Raw genomic sequence first — 25,341 nt, forward strand, 5'->3', positions numbered from 1 at the left:
ATAAGTGGTTCAACTTTAATTTTACGAAGCTATGGGAACACTTTATGTGCGCAAAGAAAACAAAAACTGACAGAATTTTCATTTTTGGGTGAGCTAACCCCTTAAATTATGTATTCTGCTTAGTGGCATACGAAATTACAAATAGTTATTTCAGTTCTTTTTAATATTAAAATGACTTTTATTATCATTTTAATATTTAATATTTTATTTTAATATTAAAATAGATTTTTATTTTAATAACTTTTCACCACACATCATGTCTCACTTGAAAATTGAGGGGAAGAAAACGTTGTGTGTGTGTGTGTGTGTGTGTACTTGTTTTTGCTACATTGTGGGGACCAAATGTCCCCACAAGGATAGTAAAACCTGAAATTTTTGACATTGTGGGTCCCCACAATGTTAAAAAATGATTAAAAATAGTAAATGATGTTTATCTGAAAGTGTAACAATGCAAACATGTTTTCTGTGAGGGCTAGGGTTAGGGTTAGGGTTGGGTTGGGGGATAGACAATATCGTTTGGTCAGTATAAAAACTATAGAAGTCTATGGAAAGTCCCCACAATTCACAAAAACAAACGTGTGTGTGTGTGTGTTTTGAAAAATCCACATAAATCATGTTTATGCAGTGACTATATACACTACCAGTAAATGGTTTTTGAACAGTACGATTTTTAATGTCTTTTAAAGAAGTCTCTTCTGCTCACCAAGCCTGCATTTATTTGATTCAGAGTACAGCAAAAACAGCACAATTTTGAAATATCTTTACTCTTTAAAATAACTGTTTTCTATTTGAATATATTTTAAAATGTTTTTATTCCTGTGATTTCAAAGCTGAATTTTTAGCATCATTACTCCAGTCACATGATCCTTCAGAAATCATTCTAATAGTCTGATTTGCTGCTCAAAAACATTTATTATTATTATTATTATTATTATTATGTTGAAAACAGCTGAGTAAAACTCTTTCAGGTTTCTTTGAATAAACAGAAAGTTCAGATGAACAGCATTTATCTGAAACATTATAAATGTTTTTATCATCACTTTTGATCAATTTAATTAAAGCATCCTTGCTAATAAAAGTATTAATTTCTATACTTTTTTTCCAATAATAATAATAATAGTACTAATAATAATAATAAATTACACTGACTCCAAGCTTCTAAATGGTATAGTGTATAATGTTACAAAAGCTTTTTATTTCAGATAAATGCTGATATTTGGAACTTTTTATCCATCAAAGAATCCTGAAAAAATGCATGCACTTAACTGTTTTAAATATTGATCATAATAGTTAAAAAAATGTTTCTTGAAAAGCAAATCAGCATATTGTAATGATTCCTGAAGGATCATGTGACACTGAAGACTGGAGTAATGATGATGAAAATTCAGCTTTGAAATCACAGGAATAAATTGCATTTTAAAATATATTCAAATAGCAGTTATTTTAAATAGTAAAAGTATTTAACAATATTACAGCGTTTGCTGTATTTTGAATCAAATAAATGCAGGCTTGGTGAGCAGAAGAAAATTCTTTAAAACAAAAAAAACAAATACAGCTAGGTTACTATCGAACCGTTTATTATTAGATACAGAGTAAGGCCGCTTTCAAAGCTTGTAATCGTTGTAAATTCATATTTCTCTTCGAGTTACGTCTCGGTATAAACTTTTCCAGAACCTGCTGTTAAAAAACACATGAAGCTGGTCAGTGTCCCATTTACACTGCTAGTGAGCAACGAGCGAAACTACAACACTCGTAGTAGCAGCCTCGCTGATTAACGAGACGAGCGCGTACTACTTGGTCGCGTCGCTCGCTAGTAGGGTGTAGTGGGTGTGTTCATTCCCTGCATTCAGTGCGACGTTTCTCACTAACAGTTTAAGATGGCGACCGTGCATCTAAGGATCGGGGATCTGGTTTGGTAAGATAACAATTTTAACTTTTTACGTTTTAATTCCACGTGTAGGTATAGGTACCCTTTCGTGCAGGTCAAAGCCATTTTGTCGTAGCTGCAATAAAATGCTTTGTTAAAAATCTAACATATGGCCCCATTTGTGTGTCGTCAAGCCAAACAGTGAGCAGCAGGCTTGGGAGCGCTTAGCATACAAGCTAACGATTACTAGTTTATATGCTTTTTGAGAAAAACACGTCATGTTCGTGCGTTTAACGCTGAACGAGTGTTTCATGTCACGTTTTGGTGTTTAATTATATAAGCAATGAATTTAATACAAGCTTCAGTGCAGTTAGTGGGCAGTTTGATGATAGGGTCGAAACGGGTTACGCTATACACTAGCTAGCTTGTTTCGAGCCACCACATCTTTCATTTAATAAACGCTCAATTGATGCACGTTTTGTGCAAAATACTAACTTCTCGTTTCAAAATGTTTATTTCAGGGGTAAGCTTGGACGCTATCCACCTTGGCCAGGAAAGGTAAGATGTTTTCATGTAAACCACTGAGTTGAACTTCTGTTGTTTTTCTGAGGTCAGCTGTTGGCTGAGGTCGAAGTCGCCGGTTGTTTTCAAAACCTAGTGAGCTGGCTCTCTAGAAAGCGTTTTTGCTTGCTTTTAATCAAACCAGAGCAAAATTAAACGTTTAGACTAATCCAGAAATGCTTTCTATGCAGACAGTTCGCTGAGTTTGAGATGCAGCTGTTGTATCAGCAGACTAGTGTGGATATTGTGTTCAGTTGTTGCATTTACTGATCCCTAACCTTTGTGTTTTCAGGTCGTCAGTCCTCCAAAGGATCTGAAAAAGCCACGAGGCAAAAAATGCTTCTTCGTCAAGTTTTTTGGAACTGAAGATCAGTGAGTACCGTGACGGTCGTAGTCTTTTTACCATCACTTCCTCTTGTTTACAGAGGATTTGAGAGGTTAAAACCAGGCAGATGTTGACTTTTGATATGCTTTGCCCTTTTAGCGCCTGGATAAAGGTAGAGCAGCTGAAGCCTTACCACCCCCACAAAGAGGAGATGATCAAGATAAACAAAGGCAAGCGCTTCCAACAGGCCGTTGATGCAGTTGAGGAGTACCTAAAGAAGGCTAAGGGGAAAGATCAGGTTAGTAGGTTCACAAACTTGTGGTCTTGTTTTCCACCTTAACTTTTCTGTGATCTGATGTGGTCAGCTAAGAAACACTGTTTGAACTCCATTTCAAATGCGTCTTCTGTAACCACTTTTGTTCAGATTTTGTACATCACTTTTGATAGAGCGCAGAGTCCAGTGCACAGTTGCCCTTGACTGAAAGATGTGTGTTATGTGAATTCTGAGCATTTGGAAAAAGGAACTAAGAGTGTGTTCACACTTGTCATGTTTGGTTTGATTAAAACAGACTCTGGTGCAATTGTTAGTATGGTTCATTTGAGTAAGTGTGAACCCTGGTGTGCACCAAAAGATGGGTCTTGGTCAGCTTCTGAGCAAACTCTACTGCGGTTTGAATGAAATATGAACGCAGCACGGATCAAATTCTTCTAAACGAACCAAAAATAGGAAGTAATGACAAGAAGCAATGGTATGCGACATGAGTTTATGAAGGGAACAAGAGGTGTATCCAAAACAAAATGAGCAGAGGGTAAACGTGGAGCAACGAAGAGTGCCTTTTATGAGCTCTTTGTGAATCGCAGGTGGTGGAAAAAATCATACACACGCAACGAGCGTGCTTAGTCCAGCAAACAGCATTAGGTTCAACTTAAAGCAGCGCTGAGCAGATCGATCAGTGAATGTGCGCTTTGATGTCATACACCCGCAGCCCAGCTTTAAGTCGAACACACCTTTAGTTTTTGTTTGGAGTGTTTTAGTTCCATCATGAAATATACCCATCCAATTAGGTGTGAATGTATCACTGTGCCTTTAGGTTCAGTATGTTTAGGTTTGCTGTCAAAAATACCAGTGTGAATGCTAAGCGGACCAGGACCAAATGTATAATTTTCTTTTTTGGTCCGGACCACATGAACCAAACGAATTGAACTACAAGTGTGAACACACCCTAAAGGAAAAGCTTAAAGAAAGCAGCTTGATTTTGCTGTTGCTGTGCATATGTTTGGTACAATGCAGCAAAGATTAAATCGCTTGTCTTGGTGTGCTTTCTCACAACACGTCCCACAATTAAGTATTAGGTCACTAGGTGATGTTTTGTGGTTGTTCAAATGTATTTGATCACATGAGCATCTACACTACAAAAGCAAACGGCTTTCAAACGGCTTCAATTTCCTGTTAACTTACTCACCCCCCCATGTCATCCAAGATGTTCATGTCTTTCTTTCATTTGAAAAGATATTGAGGTTTTTAAGGAAAACATTCCAGGATTTTTCTCCATATAATGAACTTCAATGGAAGTTGAAGGTCCAAATTGCAGTTTCAAAGGGCTCTAACATGATCCCAGCCAAACAGTAAGGGTCTTATCTAGCAAAAAGTTCAGTCATTTTCTAAAAAAAAAAGAAAAAAGAAATTGATATACTTTTGTAACCACAATTACTCATCTTGCACTAGCTCTGTGATGTGCGTCTGTGACTTCTCGCATTGTGTCACGTGTGGTTAGTTCTTCGTCTGTATGCTTAGGATCAAAAAGGTAGGGTAGTGTGAAATAACTCCATCTCATTTTGTCTGCCAACTTCAAAATCGCCCAACATTGTTGTTTGACCGTTTTTTTGTAAAGTGTTGTTTGCACATTTGCTTTGTAAACACTGGGTTGATACTTTTGCCTTTTCCAATGCAGAGCTAGTGCAAGATGAACATTTGTGGTCAAATTCTATAAATTATTATTGTTTTTTTTTTTTTTTTTTTTTTTTTAGAAAATGCCCTATCATTTCGCTAGATAAGACCTTTATTCCTCAGCTGGGATCATGTAGAGCCCTTTGATTCTGCACTGAAACTGAAATTTGGACCTTTAACCCTAGTGAAGTCCGCTATATGGAGAAAAATCCTGGAATGTTTTCCTCAAAAACCTTCATTTCTTTTCAAATAAAGAAAGAAAACCATGAACATGTTGAATCACATAGGGGTGAGTAAATTATCAGGACATTTTAATTCTGGAGTGAACTAATCCTTTAAGTTTAGAGGAATTGTTTGTCAAACATTTTCTATGAAGCAGCACATCACAAAACATTATGGACTCCATTTATACCTCTATTTAATGTTGTTAAGCAGGTCCTCAAAAATTCACATGGTAGCAGTTCAGAACTAATTCCTTACCATTGTTTGAAGCACTGCCACTTTTTATGTATATATATAAACACACACCCACACACATCTTAAGCAAGCGGAATAATGTAAGTGAATTTTTTGTTGTTGTTGGTTTTTGTTTTGTAATTGTGCCTTTGAACGATTACATAATTGTGGAATCTGTGATTGTAATTGTGATCAGAAATTCGATTAATTGTGCATCCCTAATGTTATGTAAACTTTGTTTTACAGGCACACTCTGACGACAAAAGCAAGTCAGATAAAGGGCGAAAAGCAGCTAAACCAATGAAGATCATTGAAGAAGATGATGAAGATGCCTTCAAAGGTGGCTCGTCAGACAAGGTTGGAAGATAATGCTTCACCATCAAATACCATTGTGGAGGGGAAGGGTTAGGTCATAACCCAACACGTTTTTTTTTTTTGTCAGCTACATCAAAGTCCTTTGCTAGGGTCATTTGCTGTTGCACCTGCTGTGGAGTCAGGTTACAACTGTATGTTTTAGAGGTGGATTTGTCAGACGGGAACCACCCGTACATTGAGACTGATGTCATCTTTTTCAGTGTATCCGCCTGGCCATATTTTGACTGGGTCGAGATGCAGCTATTTTAGGGCTTTGTTTCATGAGGTCTGTACACATGGTGAATGTGTCTCTTTTTCCCTTAAGGAACAGACTGATTCTGACCCAGAGCCATCCTCTGTACGACGGCTGGTCGCTGGAACAGTATCAGGATTCAAATGGGAGAGCAGTGTAGGTTACATTCACAGTTTGTTTCTGCACTTTTATGGGATCTGCACATTTTTAGTTACCAGTAAGACTTACCCATAGGCTGATTTTTGGTGCAGTGACAGCTGTGAATTGTCATAGCAGCTGCACGGCTGGTGTGAAAACACCATTTTCAGTATGCAGGTCCTTCACTGTATAGTTGCACCTCTCACCATGTCGCTGTAATTAGTTGCAGATTAAACAACTATCAGGTCAGTAAGTCTCTTTGGAGAATAGTTTCCAATTTAACTCTCTTCCATTATAGCCAGTAAAGGATGACCCACATTTTCATCACTTTCTGCTCAGCCAGTCTGAGAAGGTAAGAGGACTTTTTGCTGGGATGCTGAATGATTTTCTAGTTAGTGCAACCTTACCCCTGTCTCTTGCACATTGCACACAATGGCTGCTCTAATAATTTCTGAATATCTTCCTCCCCCCAAACTGCTTTTGGCAATGCTAGTCGGCTGAATCTGCAGCATGGCAGTTGTACTGAATTTTACTTAACAGAATAGACAATGTTGAGCTTATTGGTTGATCCTCAGAGATTGTGAGCTGACATGTACTCAACTTTACTGTTTTAAAAACTATTTTTGGCTTTGGATTTTGTACAAGGTCTTTGTCTCGGCTGTGGTCAGGGTCCAAAATGAACACTTTGGGAGTTTGAACAAGTTTGGGATCAATGAGATTTTATTTTTTGAAAGAAAATAATACTTTTATTCATCAAGGACGTGTTAATGAGAGAGTTCATCCAAAAATGAAAATTCTGTCATGAATTATTCACCCTCATTATGTTCCAAACCCGTAAGACCTTCGTTTATCTTCAGTACACAAATTAAGATATTTTTTTATTAAATCAGAGCTTTCTGACCCCGCATAGACAGCGGTGCAACTGAAAAGGCTTAAAAAAGCTTGGAAGGATATTGTTAAACTAGTCCATGTGACATCAGTGGTTCAACCTTAATTTTATGAAGCTACGAGAATACTTTTGTGCACAAAGAAAATAAAAATAACAACTTTTTTTCAACAATTTCTTCTCTTCCATATCATATCATCAATCATAGATTGACGCAGAATTCCTCTGCTTACAAAAAAGGCACTTTCGTGAATGTGCAACGTTGAAAAGTCTTGCACACCCTGAACTTTTGAGAGGTAGTGATCACAATATTTCTGAAAATTTGACCTTTGAATAAAAGAGACTAAGTTTTTGAAAAAAGTTTTTGGTCATAATTATGGTCAAAAATCCATTTTAATAATAAAAAAAAAAAAATACTGAAAACAAATATGCAGTAAAATAATATTTATGGGTGTGGGTGTGGCTAAAAGTTAATTTTGGACTCTGGCTATGGTTGTAGAGTTGTTACATGCTAATGTGTCTGAATATTTGATTGGATTGGAGGAAAAAGATTGTTTTTAGCCAGCAAAGACGCCCAGCCAAAATACTCTTGTGCTTCTGTTCATGTGCCAGTTGCACCAACAAACTTTCCTCTTGGCACTTCCTCTTCGGAGGAACATTTCCTTCTTGCTTCTCTTTTTCCCTTTTGCCCTTTTGCTTTCAGGCGCCACAGTCAGAAACGAATTGATCTTAAAATTACATCTCCCGAAAGGAGACACTGAGATCTTAATTGCCTGAGGCTTTTCTCAAAAATGTTCATTTAGGCTGCGTCAGCCGTTTTCTTGCCCTGCATAAGTTTCAGTTAAACTGAAACGGAGCATGTGGCTGAGCATGATAACTTGATTTTCAGTTCCTAACACTGGCTTCGCTCCTGGCTCCCACATCAGATATGGCAGAAAGAGCCGTGTGACATGACAGCAGCGGATAATATAAGTGCAGTCCTTACTGGAAGCCGACAGAGCAATGAATAACGTGCACTTAAGATCATTTGTGACTGTTGGGCCAAAAGGTTTTCACCTGGTTTTCCTCCCCTGGCTCTGTACTTGGCGTTTTCACCTTTTTGTGTATCTAGGATCCTTTGAGAATCTAAAATGATTCTGCTGAACTGACGTTGATTTACAAGAAAATCTCCCTTTACTTTACAGCCAGCTTCATCAATGGAGCCCATCACCAAACGCTTAAAGATAATCGAAGAGGTGAGCGCTATCTAGGATTTCACAGTTTGTGATTCCTTCATTAACCTGCTAGTTAGCCAGCTAGCATTGCTTGGTCATTTTAATAATTCTCCGTTTTCTAATTGAAAAGGACACAGGATCAACGTCTATTCAAGCAGCGGACAGCACAGCCATCAACGGCAGCATCACACCTACAGACAAAAGGTAATAACGGATCATGTTTTTAATGGTCAGAAAAAGTTGGGGGGGGGGGGCCCAAATGTCTGAGATCACATTGAAATTCTGAGATTAAAAATGTGGAAATAAAGGTTTATTTGGGATCTCACTGTTTTAGGTCACTACTGAATAAAGCTAGCTGAAAATATTATGAATTAAATTGTTTTATTTGTATGCTATTATAGTATTTATTAATATTTTGAATGTTTTTTTTTTTTGTTGTTGTTTGTTTTTTGTTTTTTTGTTTTTTTTGTTTTCAGGTTTTTCATTTTAGTTTTAGTAATTGTGTTATGTGCCATTTGTGTCATTTTGATTTTATATTTTGTATTTATTTTTATTTAAATTTTAGTCATTTTAGTACTTACTTGTCAGGTAAGGTATGGAAGCCAGTTTCTGTCAATGAATAATAATAAAAAAAACTAAATGCAACATTTTATCTCGCATTTCTTACTTTGTTCTCATAATTGCGAGTTTACATTCTGACTTTTCTTGAATTCTCATGAATTTTCTCAGAATTCCGAGATATAAACTCGCAATTGTTTTTTTTTTTTTTGTTTTTTTATCAGAATTGAGTTTACGTCTTGTAATTCTGACTTTTCATGACTTTTCTTGAATATTTATTAATTTTCTCAAAATTACAAGATATAAACTCAATTATTATTATTTTTTTTTTCTTCTCAGAATTGAGTTTACATCTCACAATTGACATTTCACGAATTTTCATGAATTTTCTCAGAATTCTGAGATATAAACTCGTAATTCTGGCTTTTTTTTCCCCTCAGAATTGTTATTCTGACTTTTCATGACTTTTCTTAAATTTTCTCAGAATTCTGAGATATAAACTTTGTTTATAGTTCTGACTTTTTTTTTTTTTTTTCTCCCTAGATTGAGAGTTTACATCTCACAACTGACTTTTCATGAATTTTCTCAGATTTGAGAGATATAAATTCTGAAAAAATAGTATTTTTATCATCTTCAGAACTGGACTTTATAACTCACAATTTCAAGTTTATGTCACGCAATTCTGAGCGGGAAAACAAGTCAGATTTGCAAGTTTATATCTTTATAAACTCTTTATTTTTTTAATTAAGTGGTGAAAACGGGCTTTCATAGTTGCTGAGACAACTTCTGTAATTGAATACATTTTTAATCTAATGTTGATTTTATTTTTATTTTTTTATTTATTTTTTTGGTTTTCCCAATTAGCTGCTTTTTCCTGTTGTGTGTTTTGGGGTTTTTTTTGTTTCCCTTCAAGTTGTCTGTGGTAGCATTTGTACACTGCTTCCTGTCTTGCAGATGCCACTAGGTTTTGCAGACCTGTGAAATTATTTATTTTTTTTTTTTTGGCTGCATGTGAAAACAAGTGCAGTCTGATTCACAAATGACTCTTAAGAGCTGTTTTTTTTTTTTTTTTTTTTTTTTTTTTTTTAGTGTGTCGATTTGCTTTAATCTGTATGCTATAATACCTGTAATGTTTGTAATATAATTTATTTAATTTTACAACAGGATAGGGTTCCTTGGATTAGGACTGATGGGAAGTGGCGTGGTTTCTAATTTGTTGAAGATGGGGCATGTTGTGACTGTTTGGAATCGCACAGCAGAAAAGGTAAATCAGAGGTGTTTAAATATGACTGCTTCTGATGTTACACTAAGTGTGAAATGATTTGTTTAAAACTTTTTTTTTTTTTTTTTTTTTCTCTCTCCAGTGTGACTTGTTCATCCAAGAAGGTGCTAGATTAGGACGAACACCTGCAGAAGTCGTGTCCATGTGCGATATCACATTTTCCTGTGTATCAGACCCAAAAGCTGCCAGAGATGTAGGTCAATGTTTTGTAAATGGCTCTTTGTTTTCAATCTGTCAAGCTGCTCGCTCTGGTTGACGTATATGGTATGATTTCCATTCAGCTTGTGTTAGGTCCTAGTGGAGTCCTACAGGGCATCAGACCAGGCAAATGTTACGTGGAGATGTCAACCGTTGATCCAGAAACCATCACAGAGCTCGCACAGGTAACCAACATCGTCCAGACGGGTCTTTTGTAACATTACTCAAGGGAGTTCGTAACTAAGATTCTTTGAATCTGTAGGTCATCACATCCAGAGGCGGCAGATTCCTAGAAGCTCCGGTATCGGGCAGCCAGCAGCTTTCCAATGATGGTATGCTGGTCATTGTTGCTGCAGGAGACCGGAGTGTTTATGAAGACTGTAGCAGTTGCTTCCAGGCAATGGGAAAGACGTCTTTCTTTATAGGTACTACAACCTTTCAGTCGCGCCGTGTGGATGTGGTTGATGTTGCATGCTTCAACATGACATTAACTTTGTCTTTTCCATTGAAGCAGGGGAACCAGGAAATGCTGCAAGAATGATGCTGATCCTTAACATGGTTCAAGGCAGTTTCATGGCAACCATCGCAGAGGGATTGACCTTGGCGCAGGCCACGGGACAGTCACAACAAACATTCTTGGATATTCTTTGCCAAGGACAAATGGCAAGCACGTTTGTGGACCAGAAATGCCAGAGTAGGTTTACTTGTTAACATTTCTAATTAGAAGTCTATCCGTATGATAGTCGTTTATAATAGCAGTTGTCATAGTCACTGTTTTATGTTTTGGTAGATTTGTGTTTGCTTTTGAATCTTAAATCTCACATGGAGCTGCTTCGTTATTGTAACCTTTGGTCTTAATGTCAAACGGTGTCCACCCAGATGCCTGTTCAGTCATTTATTGTGCAAGTTTTCCAAGGATTATTATAGAACTATTGCAAAACTGTGGAAACGGTGACTGATAGAATCTAGAGGCAACACATTATGACAGTTAAACTTTTGGAGCTGTTATTAAAATAATACTAGAATTGATCTTGCTTATTTAAAGGGGACTTCAGATGCCCATTTTCCACAAATTTGTATGATTCTTCAGGGTCTTTATGAAATGTCGGTAACATACTTGGGTTGAAATTCCTCAGTGGTCATGTAAAACAACACTGTTTTTACCTTGTCAAAAACAGCTCTGTTTACAATGACTTATTTTGGAAAATAATGAGCTACTGTTTTTTTTTGTTTGTTTGTTTGTTTTTTGTTTTTTTTTTGAATGAGAATGAATGAGAAGTGCCCTAAGCTAAATCCCACCTGTCACGAAAAGTCAGTGACTTCTCTTATAAATTTATTTATTTATTTTTTTTAATTGTGAACTCTAAAAATAGTTCAATCCAAAAGTATTATTCAGTGTAAAACATATTAAAGATTTGCAGATAGGCTGTCGATTCATTAAATAAGCCGTTTCCTCTAAAAAGCTAATAATTCCGCATAGTGAAGCTTCTCTTTTATTGACATCCATTAAAAAAAAATGGACTCCTTTCTCACGTACTGCCAGATCGGAAGCATTAGCTTTAGCCGTTACACTTTTTTGGCTAATGGCTGCAGGCTTGCCATCTAGTGGCTTTGGCGTTACCATCAGAAACAAACTTGATCCACTGCGTCCTCAGCGGCTCTGATGTCGGGGGAAAATGAAGACTCCTATGTTCACTTTTACATCCAACTACAAAACGCCTGCATTGCTTATGAGACATCGTTGTCTCGTACAGCTGCTCGAGTGTGGAGAAAATGGGGGACAGGGTACAACTGGCTGAGGGTGGAAATATGCTAATATAGAACAGCCTGTCAGCGGGTGTGGGTGGGACTTGGGCAATATGACATCATATTGCTCAGAAATTCAAAATGGCTTGATAGAGACAGTTTAGTTTTTTGGGGATTAAAAAAAAGGAGTGAATAGATTTGTATCATTGTAGGATGGTGTTGTGTCTACACACTGTTAATTCTGCACATTCAAGTGCAAACACCATGTAAAAGTGAATTTTGCATCCGATGTCCCCTTTAACATTTGATCTCTTTCTTCTCAGATATCTTGCAGGGCAACTTCAAACCAGATTACTACCTGAAACACATTCAGAAAGATCTGAGATTAGCCATTTCAATGGGAGATTCAGTTAATCATCCAACACCAATGGCAGCTGCTGCAAATGAGGTAAGACAGCTGAAGGGATTTTGATTTGGCTGTAATTGAAACTACTTGGATTTTTGGTAGATTGCCCATGTAGCTAATGAATTGGTTTAATGTAGTCTCAAAATAAATGTCAAAATTTGTCGTTATACACAATGTTGTGATGCCTAAATTCACTTGTAGCATTTATAATACATTTTAAAATGCTAGTTCACCCAAAAATGAAAATTACCCCATGATTTACTACCCTCAAGCCATCCTAGGTGTATATGACTTTTTTTCTTTCAGACGAATCTAGTCGGAGTTGTATTGAAAATATCTTGGCTCTTCCCAGTTTTATAATGGCAGTGAATGGGTGTTATTTTTGAGTAGTCCAAAAAAAGTCCAATAAAGCACATCCATCCATCATTGAGTGTCCCACACAGCTCCAGGGAGTGAATAAAGGCCTCCTGTAATGAATGGATGCATTTTTGTAAGAGAAATATCCATATTTAAATAAATTATTTTATAAACCGTAATCTCTGTGCATGCATTGACAATAGAATGCAGTTCCGGCAGATGACGTAGACGTAGCAATAAGCTCCGGTGAGAATATGCTAGTCTCGTGAGAACAAAGGCATGTTTACAGGAGCAAAGGAAGGAAAGTTTCCTTTGTTTAGCAATGGAAAACCAGTCTTCTCTTGGCTTATATCGAAATCCTCTGACATTTTTTCAAAAAAAAAATCCTCGTTTTGTACTTTTAATTCATGAACAGTGTTTGTTTTGCTCTCTCCTCTGCGCTTCCATGTTCGTATTTGTTTATAAAGTTTTAAATATGGATATTTTTCTTACAAAAACGCATCAGTTCGCTTCAGAAGGCCTTTATTAAGCCCCCAGAGCCAGGTGGAGTACTTTTTACTTTTAAAGTCATATACACCTAGGATACCTTGAGGATGAGTACATAGTTTTTTTTATTATTATTATTTTTTTGGACAAAATAATATCAAATTAAAGCATAAAATGAAGATTTGTCATTAACCTTAATTGCGCTTTTTTTTTTTTTTAAAGAACTAAATGTAATTTGGGCTTATGCTTCCATTTGAAGTAACGCATTATTTTGTATTTCTGCAGGTATACAAGAGAGCAAAAGCATTGGACCAGTCGGACAATGACATGTCTGCAGTCTACAGAGCTTATATTCACTAATCCTGTAGAAGGGCTCTACGTCCTGGACCATAAACCTCACCTACTACTTTGTTCCTGTCCCTCTGTCTTTCTCTCCTCTGCTGATGAATTTTGTTGGGCACCAGTGATATGTTTTCCCATGTATAATGGGATCTCTTTAGCAGCCTAATCTGAGCATTGCACTGACTGTAATATTGCTGCACGTATGCTCAGTGGGAGGGTCATTAAAACTCCCTGCGAGTGATTTTTATGAGAACGTGCAGTGTATTATATCCACGTTTCGTTAAGGCTACTGCATACGATGCAGTGTTTGAAGATGCTAGGGTTTTTATTTATCATTCATATCTTTACAAATGAATTCCCACGTTGTAATTTTCGATGTTCAGAAATCTGTAAAGTATGAACTTTTGATCACAAACAGGCTTGAGGAGCACGCCGAAGAAAAAAGCCACTGCATTGCCTTAATACCCATATAAGATAGATGTATTTATTTATTTTAACTCTAAAGATCACCATCATGTCAGGTGCGATTTGGCCGTACATTTGTTTTTTGTTTTTTTTTTTTGTTTAGTTTTGGAGGTCGCCTGTTCACGAGTAAATGATTTTGTTTTATTGCCTTATTAGAAATGCAGTATTTAATTTCTTTTTTTTTTAAATTGGCTGTGTAATAATCACACAGAAGATCCTGAAGTTGAGTCTTGACTATCACTTCTGCAATGGAACGTTCTTTTGTATCGCAGAATTTAAGTCTTTCAGCTGTTGAGGGGGAAAAAAAAGGAAAAGGAAAAAGAATTTGAAGACAGTTTTATTCGTTTTGGTTTATTTTGAAACGGAATTTGGATTTGTCATATTTTGTCAGTCAGCTGGCTTTTTTTTTTTTTTTTTTTTTTTTTTGGTCTAATTGTTTAAAAGACTAATTATCTTGGAAGTTTTTATTTAAATTAAGTCATAAAAAAAGAAAAATGTAAAACAAAGTCAAGCTGATGTTATGCTGCATTTTTATCCCTAAATTATGATTACATTTGTTCATTTTAAGAGATATTTCAAGCCATAATTTTAGTGGCGTATAATTTGGTCATTACCTTTTTTTTTTTTTTTTTTTTTTTTTTTATTAAACTCAGAACAAATACAGGGTGATTCCTTTTCTAGAAATTGTTGTTCTGCCAAAAATGAGAAAAAGACAAAAAAAAAAAAAAAAAGACTTTGAAGTGCTTGGTTATGGATAAAAGATAAAAGAATTTTGTGATTTACTAAGGACTCTGTAAGATTAAGATGTTGTATATATCCCCATCAAAAGGGTTGGGTTATTTGAATACATGGAATAACATGCTTTCAGTTTGACTCTACTGAATTTATTAATCATCTGTTGTCTTAATATTGTAGACTGTTATTTTGTCTTAGCTAATGGGTTTTATTTACTGTAAATGGTTTGATTTTTGTGGCTTAAACCGAATTGGTAATGACATACTGACGACTTGATTCCAGTTGTGCAAGGAAGGTATTGGTGTTATAATTGGAGTTATTTATAATTTCATGTAAATGTGAAATTTCTTTTCTTTTTTTTGTTTGTGCGGTCAACTGAACCCTCTGAATAAACAAACCGAATGTCCAGCTGCTTATTTATTTTTAGGTCTAATGTCCGTTTTGCTGTTTTATAAGTTCAAATACGAATTAAAAGCGCAATACATTCACATAAAAATAGTTTTTTAGTTATAAAAATGTAGTTTTACTTATAGAAACAAATTTTCAAATAAGGTTTTTCGTTAAAAATCGAAAAAATCGTCTTTTCCAAGCCGGAAGAATTCAAGGTTGCACAAACCGGAAGTTCACCAAAAGGAGGCGTATCAAGCCTAATTGTTTACGAATGATCGTCTGACCAGTTACGCTAAATAGCGGACTTCTCCAGGTTATTTTCGGCAGCTTCACTGAACTGTAATGCTCGGAACAGAGCGGTCTACTCTGTCTGAACTAGCGAAGATGACGGCCGCGAGTCAAGCAGAGAGGACTGTGCTGGTGAGAGACTGATTTGTGTTTAATACGTGTAAGCTGCTTCACACATATGCGAGGTCGTTATGATTTAATTATGAATTGTCATATTCAAATATAGATTTCAAGTGGGTTTCAGTTGCAAATGTGTTTGTTGCTGTGCTACGCAGAGCAGCGAGTGGGACAAAGTCCAAATTCATCCCAGTGTAAATGGTTAAACAATCGTGACAGTGATTTGTCCTGCCTTATCATCGTTGCTCTGTTCAGTTTGTTTTGCATTGATGTCGATGTGCTGCTTTAGTCTGAAACTGAATGCTGTTTCTCCCATTAATGCACCAAACTGATCTGTTCAGTTCTGCAATAAAAATAAAGGGATAGTTCGTTTAGAAATTATTTAAAATTATTTATGTTGTTATTTTGCTCAAAATAAAAGCACAATGGCAGTTTCAGGCACCATTGACTTCACTGTATTGAAAAAAAAATGCAGAAGAAAGGAGGTCATACATTAGTCATGAGTGTGAGTAAATGGTGACAGAATGTATATGAAGAGTTCAGATGCAAAACCAGCTAAAAGCCATCTCGGTCAAAAGTGAGATAATGTTACTGAGTGAATTCTGCTGACACATACTATAGGTCCATCAAATACTTTTACTTCAGACTCACCAAATTCCAGCCTCAGCCCAATCAGAAGTACCAGTACTTACATAGAAAACTATACAAAGTAGCCAGAAAGCATCTGAACTCTTCATATGTTTAGTGAAATGTATTTAAGGCAACATTTTGTGTGCTTTAGGAGGAGGAATTTAATTGGCTGCTGAAAGAAGAGGTGCATGCAGTGCTGAAACAGCTGCAAGACATTTTGAAGGTATCTTCGGATAGCTTGCTACAGAATAACTCTGTGTTGGTGTGCAAAAAATGCATTAATAATTGCATTTGTCTGCTTTCACCAAAGGAGGCATCGAGGCGTTTTTCCATGCCATCACCAGGTCTTGAAGGACAGCTGAAACAAGAGAACTTCATTCTGGGCAGCTCAACGTAAGAGCCATGAAATTAGACAATTCTGTTGGATTTAAATTATACATGATTTTTGTTATTACAGTTTTATGGAAATACAACACTATGTAGAAATGCTTTTAATTTGTTAATTTGCATTTGGTTTAGGATGGACCAGGTGAAAGGGGTTTTGACGCTACAAGGAGAAGCTCTAACTCAGGCTGTAAGTGTTTCACAACATCATTAAAATAAAGTCAGCTTCTAGCATGAATAGCACTGCTTTAATTCTGGTACTTTAAATTGACTTTGAGCATATATTCGACAGTGCTTTAATGTCACCAAGTGGAATTGCAAAGGCACTTTGCAATGCCGTTTAATTCGTTATCTGAGCTCAGATTACATTTGCTATTATGAGAATTTTTTTTTTTTTTTTTTTTTTTTTTCTTCACAGGATATTAATATTAAAGTTGCTAAAAGCAGTCAAGTCATGCATTTTGCATTCCGAGATGATAAACAATGGAAATTGCAGCAGGTAATGTTTCTCTCTCTCTCCTTGAACTTAAAAATAAATCAAAACATGATCTATTTCGGAGTGTTTTGGTGTTTTTCTCTGATACAAACAGCTGTTAAAACACATCCTGCTTCTGCTCAGATCCAGGATGCCCGAAACCATGTGAATCAGGCCCTGCAGTTACTAAGCAGCCGTGACGAGAGTTATCACTTCAAAACTGGGGCTGAAGTCAATAAGGTTTGTTTTTCACTAGTAAAAATGTCACAAATATTGAGTAATGTCTAAGGGCCAGATTCACAAAAATCTTCTGAAGTAAATTATTTGTGAATTGTTGTTCTGAAAGTGGACTTCTCCTTTAATTTTCTTAAATTCCTTTTTTTTTTTTTTTTTTTTTTTTTTTTTTTTTTTTCACCCTCATGTTGTTCCAAACCTGTAAGACCTTCATTCATCTTCAGAACACAAACGAAGATATTTTTGATCAACTCCACAAGCTCAAAAAGTATTCTTGTAGCTTTATAAAATTAAGGTTGAACCACTGGTGTCACATGGACTATTTTAATGATGTTCTTACTACCTTCCTGTGCCTTGAACATGTCAGTTGTGTTGTCTATTCAGGGTCAGAAAGCTCTCAGATTTCATTAAAAATATCTTAATTTGTGTTCTGAAGACGAACAAAGGTCTTACAGGTTTGGAATGACATGAGAATGAGTAATTAATGACAGAATTTTTATTTTTGGGTGAACTATTCCTTTAACATTTTCACTGGTACTGTATGTGTAGTGAGACCGCATTTAGTGACATTATTTGTGTTTCAGCTGATGGATGCAGTAATGCTTCAGTTGACCCGAGCCCGAAACAGACTCACGACCCCGGCCAGCATGACTCTTCCTGAGCTTGCAGCCAGTGGCCTAATGGTTAGTACGCAGATCATCACTTGATTTTTAATGTGAATTCTCCATGTGCTCTTATAAATACGTCTCCTGTTCTTTCTAGAAAATGTTCACACCTCCAATGCCTGGTGATGTGATGGTGAACTTCTATATCAATCTCAGTAAACTCTGTTTGACAGTGTATCAACTACATGTACTGCAGCCTAACACTACTAAGGTATCAAGACCTTTTCAAGAATTTTTTTTTTAACAGTCATTCTAGCATGTGTTTTAATCCACAATCGTTGTTTTCTGTTAGAATTTCAAATCAGCAGGAAGTTCAGTGCTGCATAATCCAGGAGCAATGTTGTAAGTGCTTATCACATTTCCTGTTTTCATGCTTCAACACCAGAAGTGAGTCTCATACAGTATTTCTCTTCAAAATGGTCTCTTTGAAGTTTCTCACATTTGATTTTTCTCATCAAGTGAATACAACAACACCAAGTTTGAGGTGAGCCACGTCCATAAGGTGGAGTGTGTGGTGCCGTGGCTGAATGACACTCTGGTGTTTTTCACCATTTCCCTGCAGCTCTGTCAGCAGCTCAAAGATAAGGTGGGTGTGGCTTGTTGATATGGTAACAATTTTAATCACACCTGCACAGTCACTCTCATAACTTAAGAAAAATGCATGGTAACAGAACAATGTCAGATGTTATCAGAGCTACTGGGAAGTTTAGCATTAGTGCTGCATTAATTGTTGATTAATTACCTTGATATTGTAATGCCTAATCTAGAATTACTAAGGGATTCCAAATTAATGACACTGATATTTTTATTTATTTATTTATTTATTTATTTTTTTTATGAGTTTAAAGTATGTCTGGTGGTATTTCTTTAGCACTCATTTTTATGTTCTGCTTAGAACAGTGAATGTGAAATAAGTCAAACGTTTAAAAATTTGGGGTTTGGGAAGATTTTTTTGAAAAAATGTTTTTGAAAGAAGTCTCTATTGCTCACCAAGGCTGCATTTATTTGTTTAAAAATATAGTAGAAACAGTAATATTGTCAAATATTATTGCAATTTAAAGTAATTGTTTTCTATTTGAATATATTTTAGAATGTAATTTATTTGTGATGCAAAGCTGAATTTTCAGCATCATTACTCCAGTTTTCAGTGTCACAGATCCTTCAGAAAACATTATAATATGCTGATTTGCAACTTAAACATTTTTTAATTATTATGAATGCTGAAACCTTTGTCCTGCTTAGTATTTTTTTTTTCATAAAACCATTTTTCGTAATTTTTTTTTTTTTTTTTTTTTTTTTTTTTTATGAATGGAAAGCTAAAAACATCAGAATTATTATTATTTTTTTTTTTAACATAATTATTTTATTGTACCTTTTAATCAATTTAATGCATCCGTGCATCTGAATAAAAGTACTAATTTCTTTAAAAAAATAACTTTAATCCAAACTGTAGTGTAAAATGTGGATCAGACCAGGAAACACACACCGGTTACTATTATTATTATTATTATTATTATTATTATTATTATTATTATTATTATGATTGTCATGTTGACTAATTCATTGATCCACCATTTGCTTTGCAAAACACTAAGCAAAACTTTGACATGAGGGGAACAGATCTAAATGAAATGCTGTAATCAAAATGTTTCATTACCTAATATAAAATAAATTTACATGCTCATTTTTTTTTTTTTTTTCTTTTATTTGCAGATTTCTGTCTTCTCTAGTTTCTGGAACTACAGACCATTTTAAGCTATATATGACCAAAACTCTACAGTGAATGATAATGAAAATGATAAAATGACCAATTATTATGCTTTAGGATGCACTAGGAACAAAATTCCACGAACAAGTTCTGTGAAATAATCTATTGTGACTATATGACCATGTATTCATTTTGTGTGCTTATTGTTCAGTGTGTTCTGCGGCAGAGGTAGAGTGCGCTTTGTATGTAGTATACCGACTGAATTCATTTATTTGAAACAACAGACTCTTCAGATGAAGGTATTCGGTGACTTTTTTTTTTTTTTTTTTTTTTTTTACGCAGTATTTGTCATTGTCAGTGTTGACTGTTTGTCAGTAATCCTGCCTATATTGATGTTAACCTCATTTAAAGAAGTCCACTTCCAAAACAAAGATTCACATATAATGTACTCACCCCATTGTCATCCAAGATGTTCATGTCTTTTTTCTTCAGTCGTAAAGAAATTGTTTTTTGAGGAAAACATTTCAGCATTTTTCATATAATGGACTGATATGGTGCCCCGATTTTGAACTTCCAAAATGCAGTTTAAAAGTTCAAACGATCCCAAATGCGGTTGTAAATGATCCCATCCGAGAAAGAAGAGTCTTATCTAGCGAAGCGATCGGTTATTTACATAAAAATAATACCCTTTTTTTTTTTTTTTTTTTTTTTTTTTTAATGTCAAACACTTGTCCTGTCTTGCTCTGCCTGAACTGTTTTTGTTTCAGTTCATGACAGTTAGGGTATGTCGAAAAACTCCCATCTCATGGTCTCCCTCAACTTCAAAATCGTCCTATATCACTGTTTTACCTCTTTTGTTAAGGGTGTTTGATCTTCTTTGCATGTTCACTTTGCAAAGACTGTGTCTGTACTTCTGCAGTGATTGTAGAATGATTTTGAAATTATTTTTGAAGTTTTGAAGAGTTCAACAAGAGCAAGGCAAGACAAGCATTTGAGAATAAAAAGTATTTAAATTGTATTATTTTTATGAAAATAACCGATCGTTTTGCCAGATAAGACCCTTCTTCCTCGGCTGGGATCGTTTACAACCGCATTTGGGATCGTTTGGAGTCGCATTTAAACTCCATTTTGGAAGTTCAAAATCGGGGCACCATATCAGTCCATTATATGAAAAATGCTGAAATGTTTTCCTCAAAAAACAATTTCTTTACGACTGAAGAAAAAAGACATGAACATCCTGGATGACGATGGGGTGAGTACATTATATGTGAATCTTTGTTTTGGAAGTGCACTTCTCCTTTAATATGCGTTTAGGCTTTAGGAAAGAAATGCTACTAAATACACAATGCTTCTTTTTTTTTGTCACAAAAACTGTGAAATATTCCAGTTGATTTGTTGAGAGACCTCTTCAAACTCATTTTAACAGTGTTTTTGCCTTTTAGTCCAGCGGTTTTAACATGTAACACTTGAACATTATCTGATGCCAGGGACTATCATCAATGCAAACAAGTAAAAAGCATTGAGACCATTATCATATGCTTATGAATGTGCATTAATGACCAATAGTGTATTTGCCATTGTGACTCTGTGGTATGACTATATTAACACTAAATGACAGATAACAATGAACCTGTTCATATTCCATACTTGCATTAAAGTGACAAGCATTTCTGAGGATGGCTAATTAGGGAGTCGAGTTCAGCATCATTCCATGATGAAAAAGGAAGGCGACAGTTCGGACGCCGTTCACAGTTTGATCATTACAGAAAGGTTCCTCTGTGCTTGTAGTTCATTTACTTGGTCAGTTTAGTTTATTTATTGCTACATTTGTATTTATTTAAAATGCACTTAATTTGTGTCCTTATTGATTTCATGCATGTTAATTTGAATATTGATTCATGTTTAAGTACAACCTAAGCTATTTCATGTATATTTCACGCTTATGGAATACTCTGTGCAATAAAAATACTTCATGAACACTGCTCTTGTTCCATTTCTTAAAATGCCAATGCTGTTGTCTAAATATATAGGCAAAGGTACATTTTATTTGCTATATGCTTAAAGGTTTTTATTTATTTTCTTGTTTACAATGTCTAAACTTTATACAAATAATGTGGTACATTATAAAAATGTTAAACAAACATTAAAACTCAATTTTACACAGTACAGTTGAATAAGTATCTTTTTTCTCTCTCTCTTTTATCCTCTGTAGTGTGTAAGTTCTGTATTATGCAAATTGCAGATTTAAAAGTTAAGCATTTGAAAGAAATACACTAAAAACACAAAGCTGATTCAAGGAAAATGTGTAGGGTAAGTGGCATCTGGGATCAGTCTTAACAGCCAGGTTCCAGATTAAACACACAAAACAAACTGTATTCTTAACTGTAAAATTGAACTTGTAAAAACAAGTTAATTTCAACAGAGGCCACTGTTAAGGGCCTACACAGGTTACATTTAGGAAAGCTGCTATAAAGTGCTTCAATAAAGTTAAAGTTTAACCAGTAACCAATGTCTTCAAAACTAGTGAGCATGCTTGCATATAAAAATCTGTGATGTCTCTGATCTGGTATCTGTAATAGACGATGCAACTACAATCATGTGATTTCCTGGGTAACTATTAACAGCGTTTTTACACAGTAGGGAAAGGGTTTCACCTTTATCATTCCTATAAGGAAGTATCTACCTAAAATATGTTCTTCCTTCATCCATTAATGTACTTGTTGACATATAAATATTGATAAGTTGGTATAGCTGACATAAAAAATAGATTCGCATAATCCGTTATTTTGTATGTAATGTTGCCTGTTGTTGCTGGAAGATCACGGCTCCATTGCCATGTTGTCAATGCCCACCTTCTGTCTTCTTGGCTGTAATGTGGAAACAGTTGCTTTCAGTGCAAATGTCATGACAGTTGTATTGTTTCATGAATGTATGGATAGATTATCTGAGATGTTACTTCAGTAGCATTCTGACCTTCTCATCACAGCAGCAGCAGCAACAGCAGCGGATGAGAACCAGGATAACCAGCAGCAGAACCATCCCTATGAACATTTAACATTGTCTCAATGATTCTTAATTATTTATCTTCATTTCCTATTTTTGCTTAATTCCACTAACCTATAAAGATGAAGAAAACCGCAAAAGAGGCAATGTCCCAGTCTGACTGGAACATCTCCTTTGACTGTAGTCTTGAGACCACATCATTGAACTGGTTCTCAAAATCCTGTTGAATGTTCTTATCCATGATCTCGGCAGGACGATTCCTAAATGGAGGGAATGATACCGGTCACACGCTTTTGATTTTCTAATATTTGAAAATAGAAACTAAGGAAATAAAAGCCTGACGTCCATAAACGAATCCAGTCTGTTCAACATACAAATGTACACAAATGACATCCTGAATAAACAGGACGTTTTTTCCGTCTAATTTATCGATCGAAAAATAAGTGATGATAAACCACAACGAGAATCTCAAGGTGTAAACTATGTTATAAACTTCAGAAAAATGTATTTTGAATTAAAAACTAGAATTTCAATGGGGGAAATGGCGTGCTTATAGTCACGCCTTTGTTTTACTCATACGTTTATTCAGTTAATAACATAACTATGATCTCAAATTCATTTGCTTAACACATTACTAAATAAAATATTTGATCGTTTCCCTTCAAAATACGGTTTAAAATAAATCTTACAGTTGCCAGAGTTAGGAAAAACAAACAACTCCATCCTTACGTTGACTAATCGGAGGCTATATAACACATTTTTGTTATCATCTGGCTAATTGCTTATTTTCTATTTTATAAATTGTCCTAATGTATCTTTCAGAGGAATTATCGATCACTCACCTGTTTGTTTCGTTTGTCGTATTTCCGGGTTAAGTTTCTGCGTACACCTGTTGCTCTGGCGCTTTGGAGCAGGTCTTGAAGGCTGTTCAACCGCGGACACTGTTTTGCGGAAGTGCGATGATTGCACAAAAGTACATGAATCTATGGCTAGTCATAAAGTCAGTGGCCTTTATGTGGTGTTGACAAAATATTAACTTCAGAGAATACACCATACCCTATTCAATATTACAACAGCTCACAGTAAAATACAATCTGTACTCCATTCAATTAACCAACGATTCTTTAGATATGCGATGCATTTAGTGTTTTTTATTCAGATTCAGGTATCACTGGCATGGTAAACGCATAAACAGAGTTGTCCCACAACCAAAAAAACACATTTAAAAAGCAGTTAAGTATTCAAATCTCAGATGTTTACTAAGATCCTTATTATCTACTGAAACCCACAAAAATATTTAAAATATTAGTAAGCCTAATATATTTAAAATCATAATTTATTGGGTACTTTCAAATGGGAGGTGGCTGTCCCGAACCCTAACCCCTAAATTTCAACTTATGAAAATTATATTGAAGTAAAAAAAAAATTCCATGTTGTTTATTTAAGTATCTTTTTTATTTAAGAAATGAAGTTCAGTAAATATTTAACATTTTAAACATTTATGATCAGGAAATATTCATGTCACTCTCTCTCTCATAGCTATAAGGTGTGAGTAGTTAGGCCCCAATATACCCCAAGTTGCTGGGGTATATTTGTAGCAATAGCCAAAAATACATTGTATGGGTCAAAATTGTTGATTTTTCTTTTATGGCAAAAATCATTAGGAAATTAAGGAAAGATCATGTTCCATGAAGATATTTTGTAAAATTCCAACTGTAAATACGTAAAAAGTTTTTTTGATTTGTATGAATTTTTGATTAGTAATATACATTGTTAAGAACTTCATGTGGACAACTTTAAAGGTGATTTTCTCAATATTTAGATTTTTTTGCACCCTCAGATTCCTGATTTTCATATAGTTGTATCTTGAACAAATATTGTCCTATCCTAACAAACCATACATCAATTCAAAGCCTATATATTCAGCTTTCACATGATGTAAAAATCTTAATTTTGAAAAATTGACCTTTATGACTGGTTTTGTGATCCAGGGTCACAAATGTGTTCGAAAGTCTGAAAAATCTGTGTGTAGCTCTAAGGAACATCACTACCAAACAATATTTTTCTATAATTAAACACTTTTTGGAGGGAGTTATTCTATAACATTTAGTTTTTATCTGTGTACTACTGTTCAGGATAGCTAACCATGTGCTGATTAGCATCTTTGAGCTAGATTTTAAAGTATCTAAAATTGTATCTACCAAAACATTTGGTACAGTTATGCTTTTTTTTTCATGTTTTAGTGGTGTTTTAGTTTGTGGGTTAAAATTCTGAAATGTGATGTGGTTGCTACCAAAACATTACTGTCACTACCAAAAAGCTGCAGTCACTACTCAAACATGGGATGTTTTGTCAAAAATAAAGTATACTGAATTATCAGCTAATATGTTATGATAGTGTTTGGTTTAATGTATATTCAAACTAATGAATCCTTAAGTTTGAAATCAGTATGATCAACTTTTTGCCTTTTACAAACTCAAAATACAACAAATCTCATAAAATACACTTGAAATATTGTTAAAAATGTAACTGTTATTTGAAAAATCTAATAAAATAGCAAAAATATATATTTACAATGTAGATGTAAGCAAAATCTTAATAGGTCAATATAACCCCTCTAATCAAATTATTACTACTGTGTTTTGGTAGTTACAAATTTGGGGAGAGGACATTTTTGAAAAAATAATTTTTTTGAAAATGTTTCCAAACCAACAAACTCAAACAAATTTAGTAGATATATAATATATAATATATAATATATAATAAGATAAAAGAAAGAAAGAAAGAAAGAAATTGTGATGGAGTGACTAGTACCAAACATCCACTAAAGGTGTCGCTGTCTCATTTCATTCAATATGTGAGAAATGACC

At 35.0% G+C, this 25,341-nt stretch overlaps 3 protein-coding genes across 6 annotated transcripts; 2 read left to right on the top strand and 1 right to left on the bottom strand.

Moving 5' to 3' along the window:
• Window positions 1-1,787: 1,787 nt before the first annotated feature.
• On the top strand, window positions 1,788-14,983 carry glyr1 (glyoxylate reductase 1 homolog (Arabidopsis)). 4 transcript variants are annotated; one of them, XM_051106126.1, is made up of 16 exons: window positions 1,788-1,915; window positions 2,389-2,425; window positions 2,721-2,800; window positions 2,913-3,051; window positions 5,404-5,514; window positions 5,837-5,920; window positions 6,201-6,254; window positions 7,973-8,023; window positions 8,133-8,206; window positions 9,725-9,824; window positions 9,925-10,035; window positions 10,124-10,225; window positions 10,303-10,465; window positions 10,552-10,734; window positions 12,110-12,234; window positions 13,321-14,983. In XM_051106126.1, the coding sequence occupies exons 1-16, from the start codon at window positions 1,878-1,880 to the stop codon at window positions 13,393-13,395; spliced, it is 1,527 nt and encodes a 508-aa protein (XP_050962083.1). In that variant the 5' UTR covers window positions 1,788-1,877; the 3' UTR covers window positions 13,396-14,983. The 4 variants fall into 4 exon arrangements, with proteins under 4 accessions (XP_050962083.1, XP_050962084.1, XP_050962085.1 ...); XM_051106127.1 differs by having other exon boundaries at window positions 10,555-10,734; XM_051106128.1 differs by lacking the exon at window positions 6,201-6,254.
• Window positions 14,984-15,184: 201 nt separating this feature from the next.
• rogdi (rogdi atypical leucine zipper) lies at window positions 15,185-20,472 on the top strand. The gene is made up of 11 exons (XM_051106909.1): window positions 15,185-15,387; window positions 16,154-16,225; window positions 16,313-16,395; window positions 16,522-16,576; window positions 16,805-16,885; window positions 17,006-17,101; window positions 17,680-17,778; window positions 17,858-17,971; window positions 18,053-18,102; window positions 18,220-18,346; window positions 19,474-20,472. Exons 1-11 carry the CDS (start codon window positions 15,310-15,312, stop codon window positions 19,513-19,515), a joined length of 897 nt encoding a protein of 298 aa, XP_050962866.1. The 5' UTR covers window positions 15,185-15,309; the 3' UTR covers window positions 19,516-20,472.
• Window positions 20,473-21,521: 1,049 nt separating this feature from the next.
• smim22 (small integral membrane protein 22) lies at window positions 21,522-23,472 on the bottom strand. The gene is made up of 4 exons (XM_051106876.1): window positions 23,314-23,472; window positions 22,586-22,731; window positions 22,442-22,509; window positions 21,522-22,335 (listed from the first exon to the last, which is right to left on the bottom strand). Exons 2-4 carry the CDS (start codon window positions 22,710-22,712, stop codon window positions 22,288-22,290), a joined length of 243 nt encoding a protein of 80 aa, XP_050962833.1. The 5' UTR covers window positions 22,713-22,731; window positions 23,314-23,472; the 3' UTR covers window positions 21,522-22,287.
• Window positions 23,473-25,341: the final 1,869 nt, after the last annotated feature.

Source organism: Labeo rohita, chromosome 3, assembly GCF_022985175.1.
Source record: "Labeo rohita strain BAU-BD-2019 chromosome 3, IGBB_LRoh.1.0, whole genome shotgun sequence".
Taxonomy (NCBI): domain Eukaryota; kingdom Metazoa; phylum Chordata; class Actinopteri; order Cypriniformes; family Cyprinidae; genus Labeo; species Labeo rohita.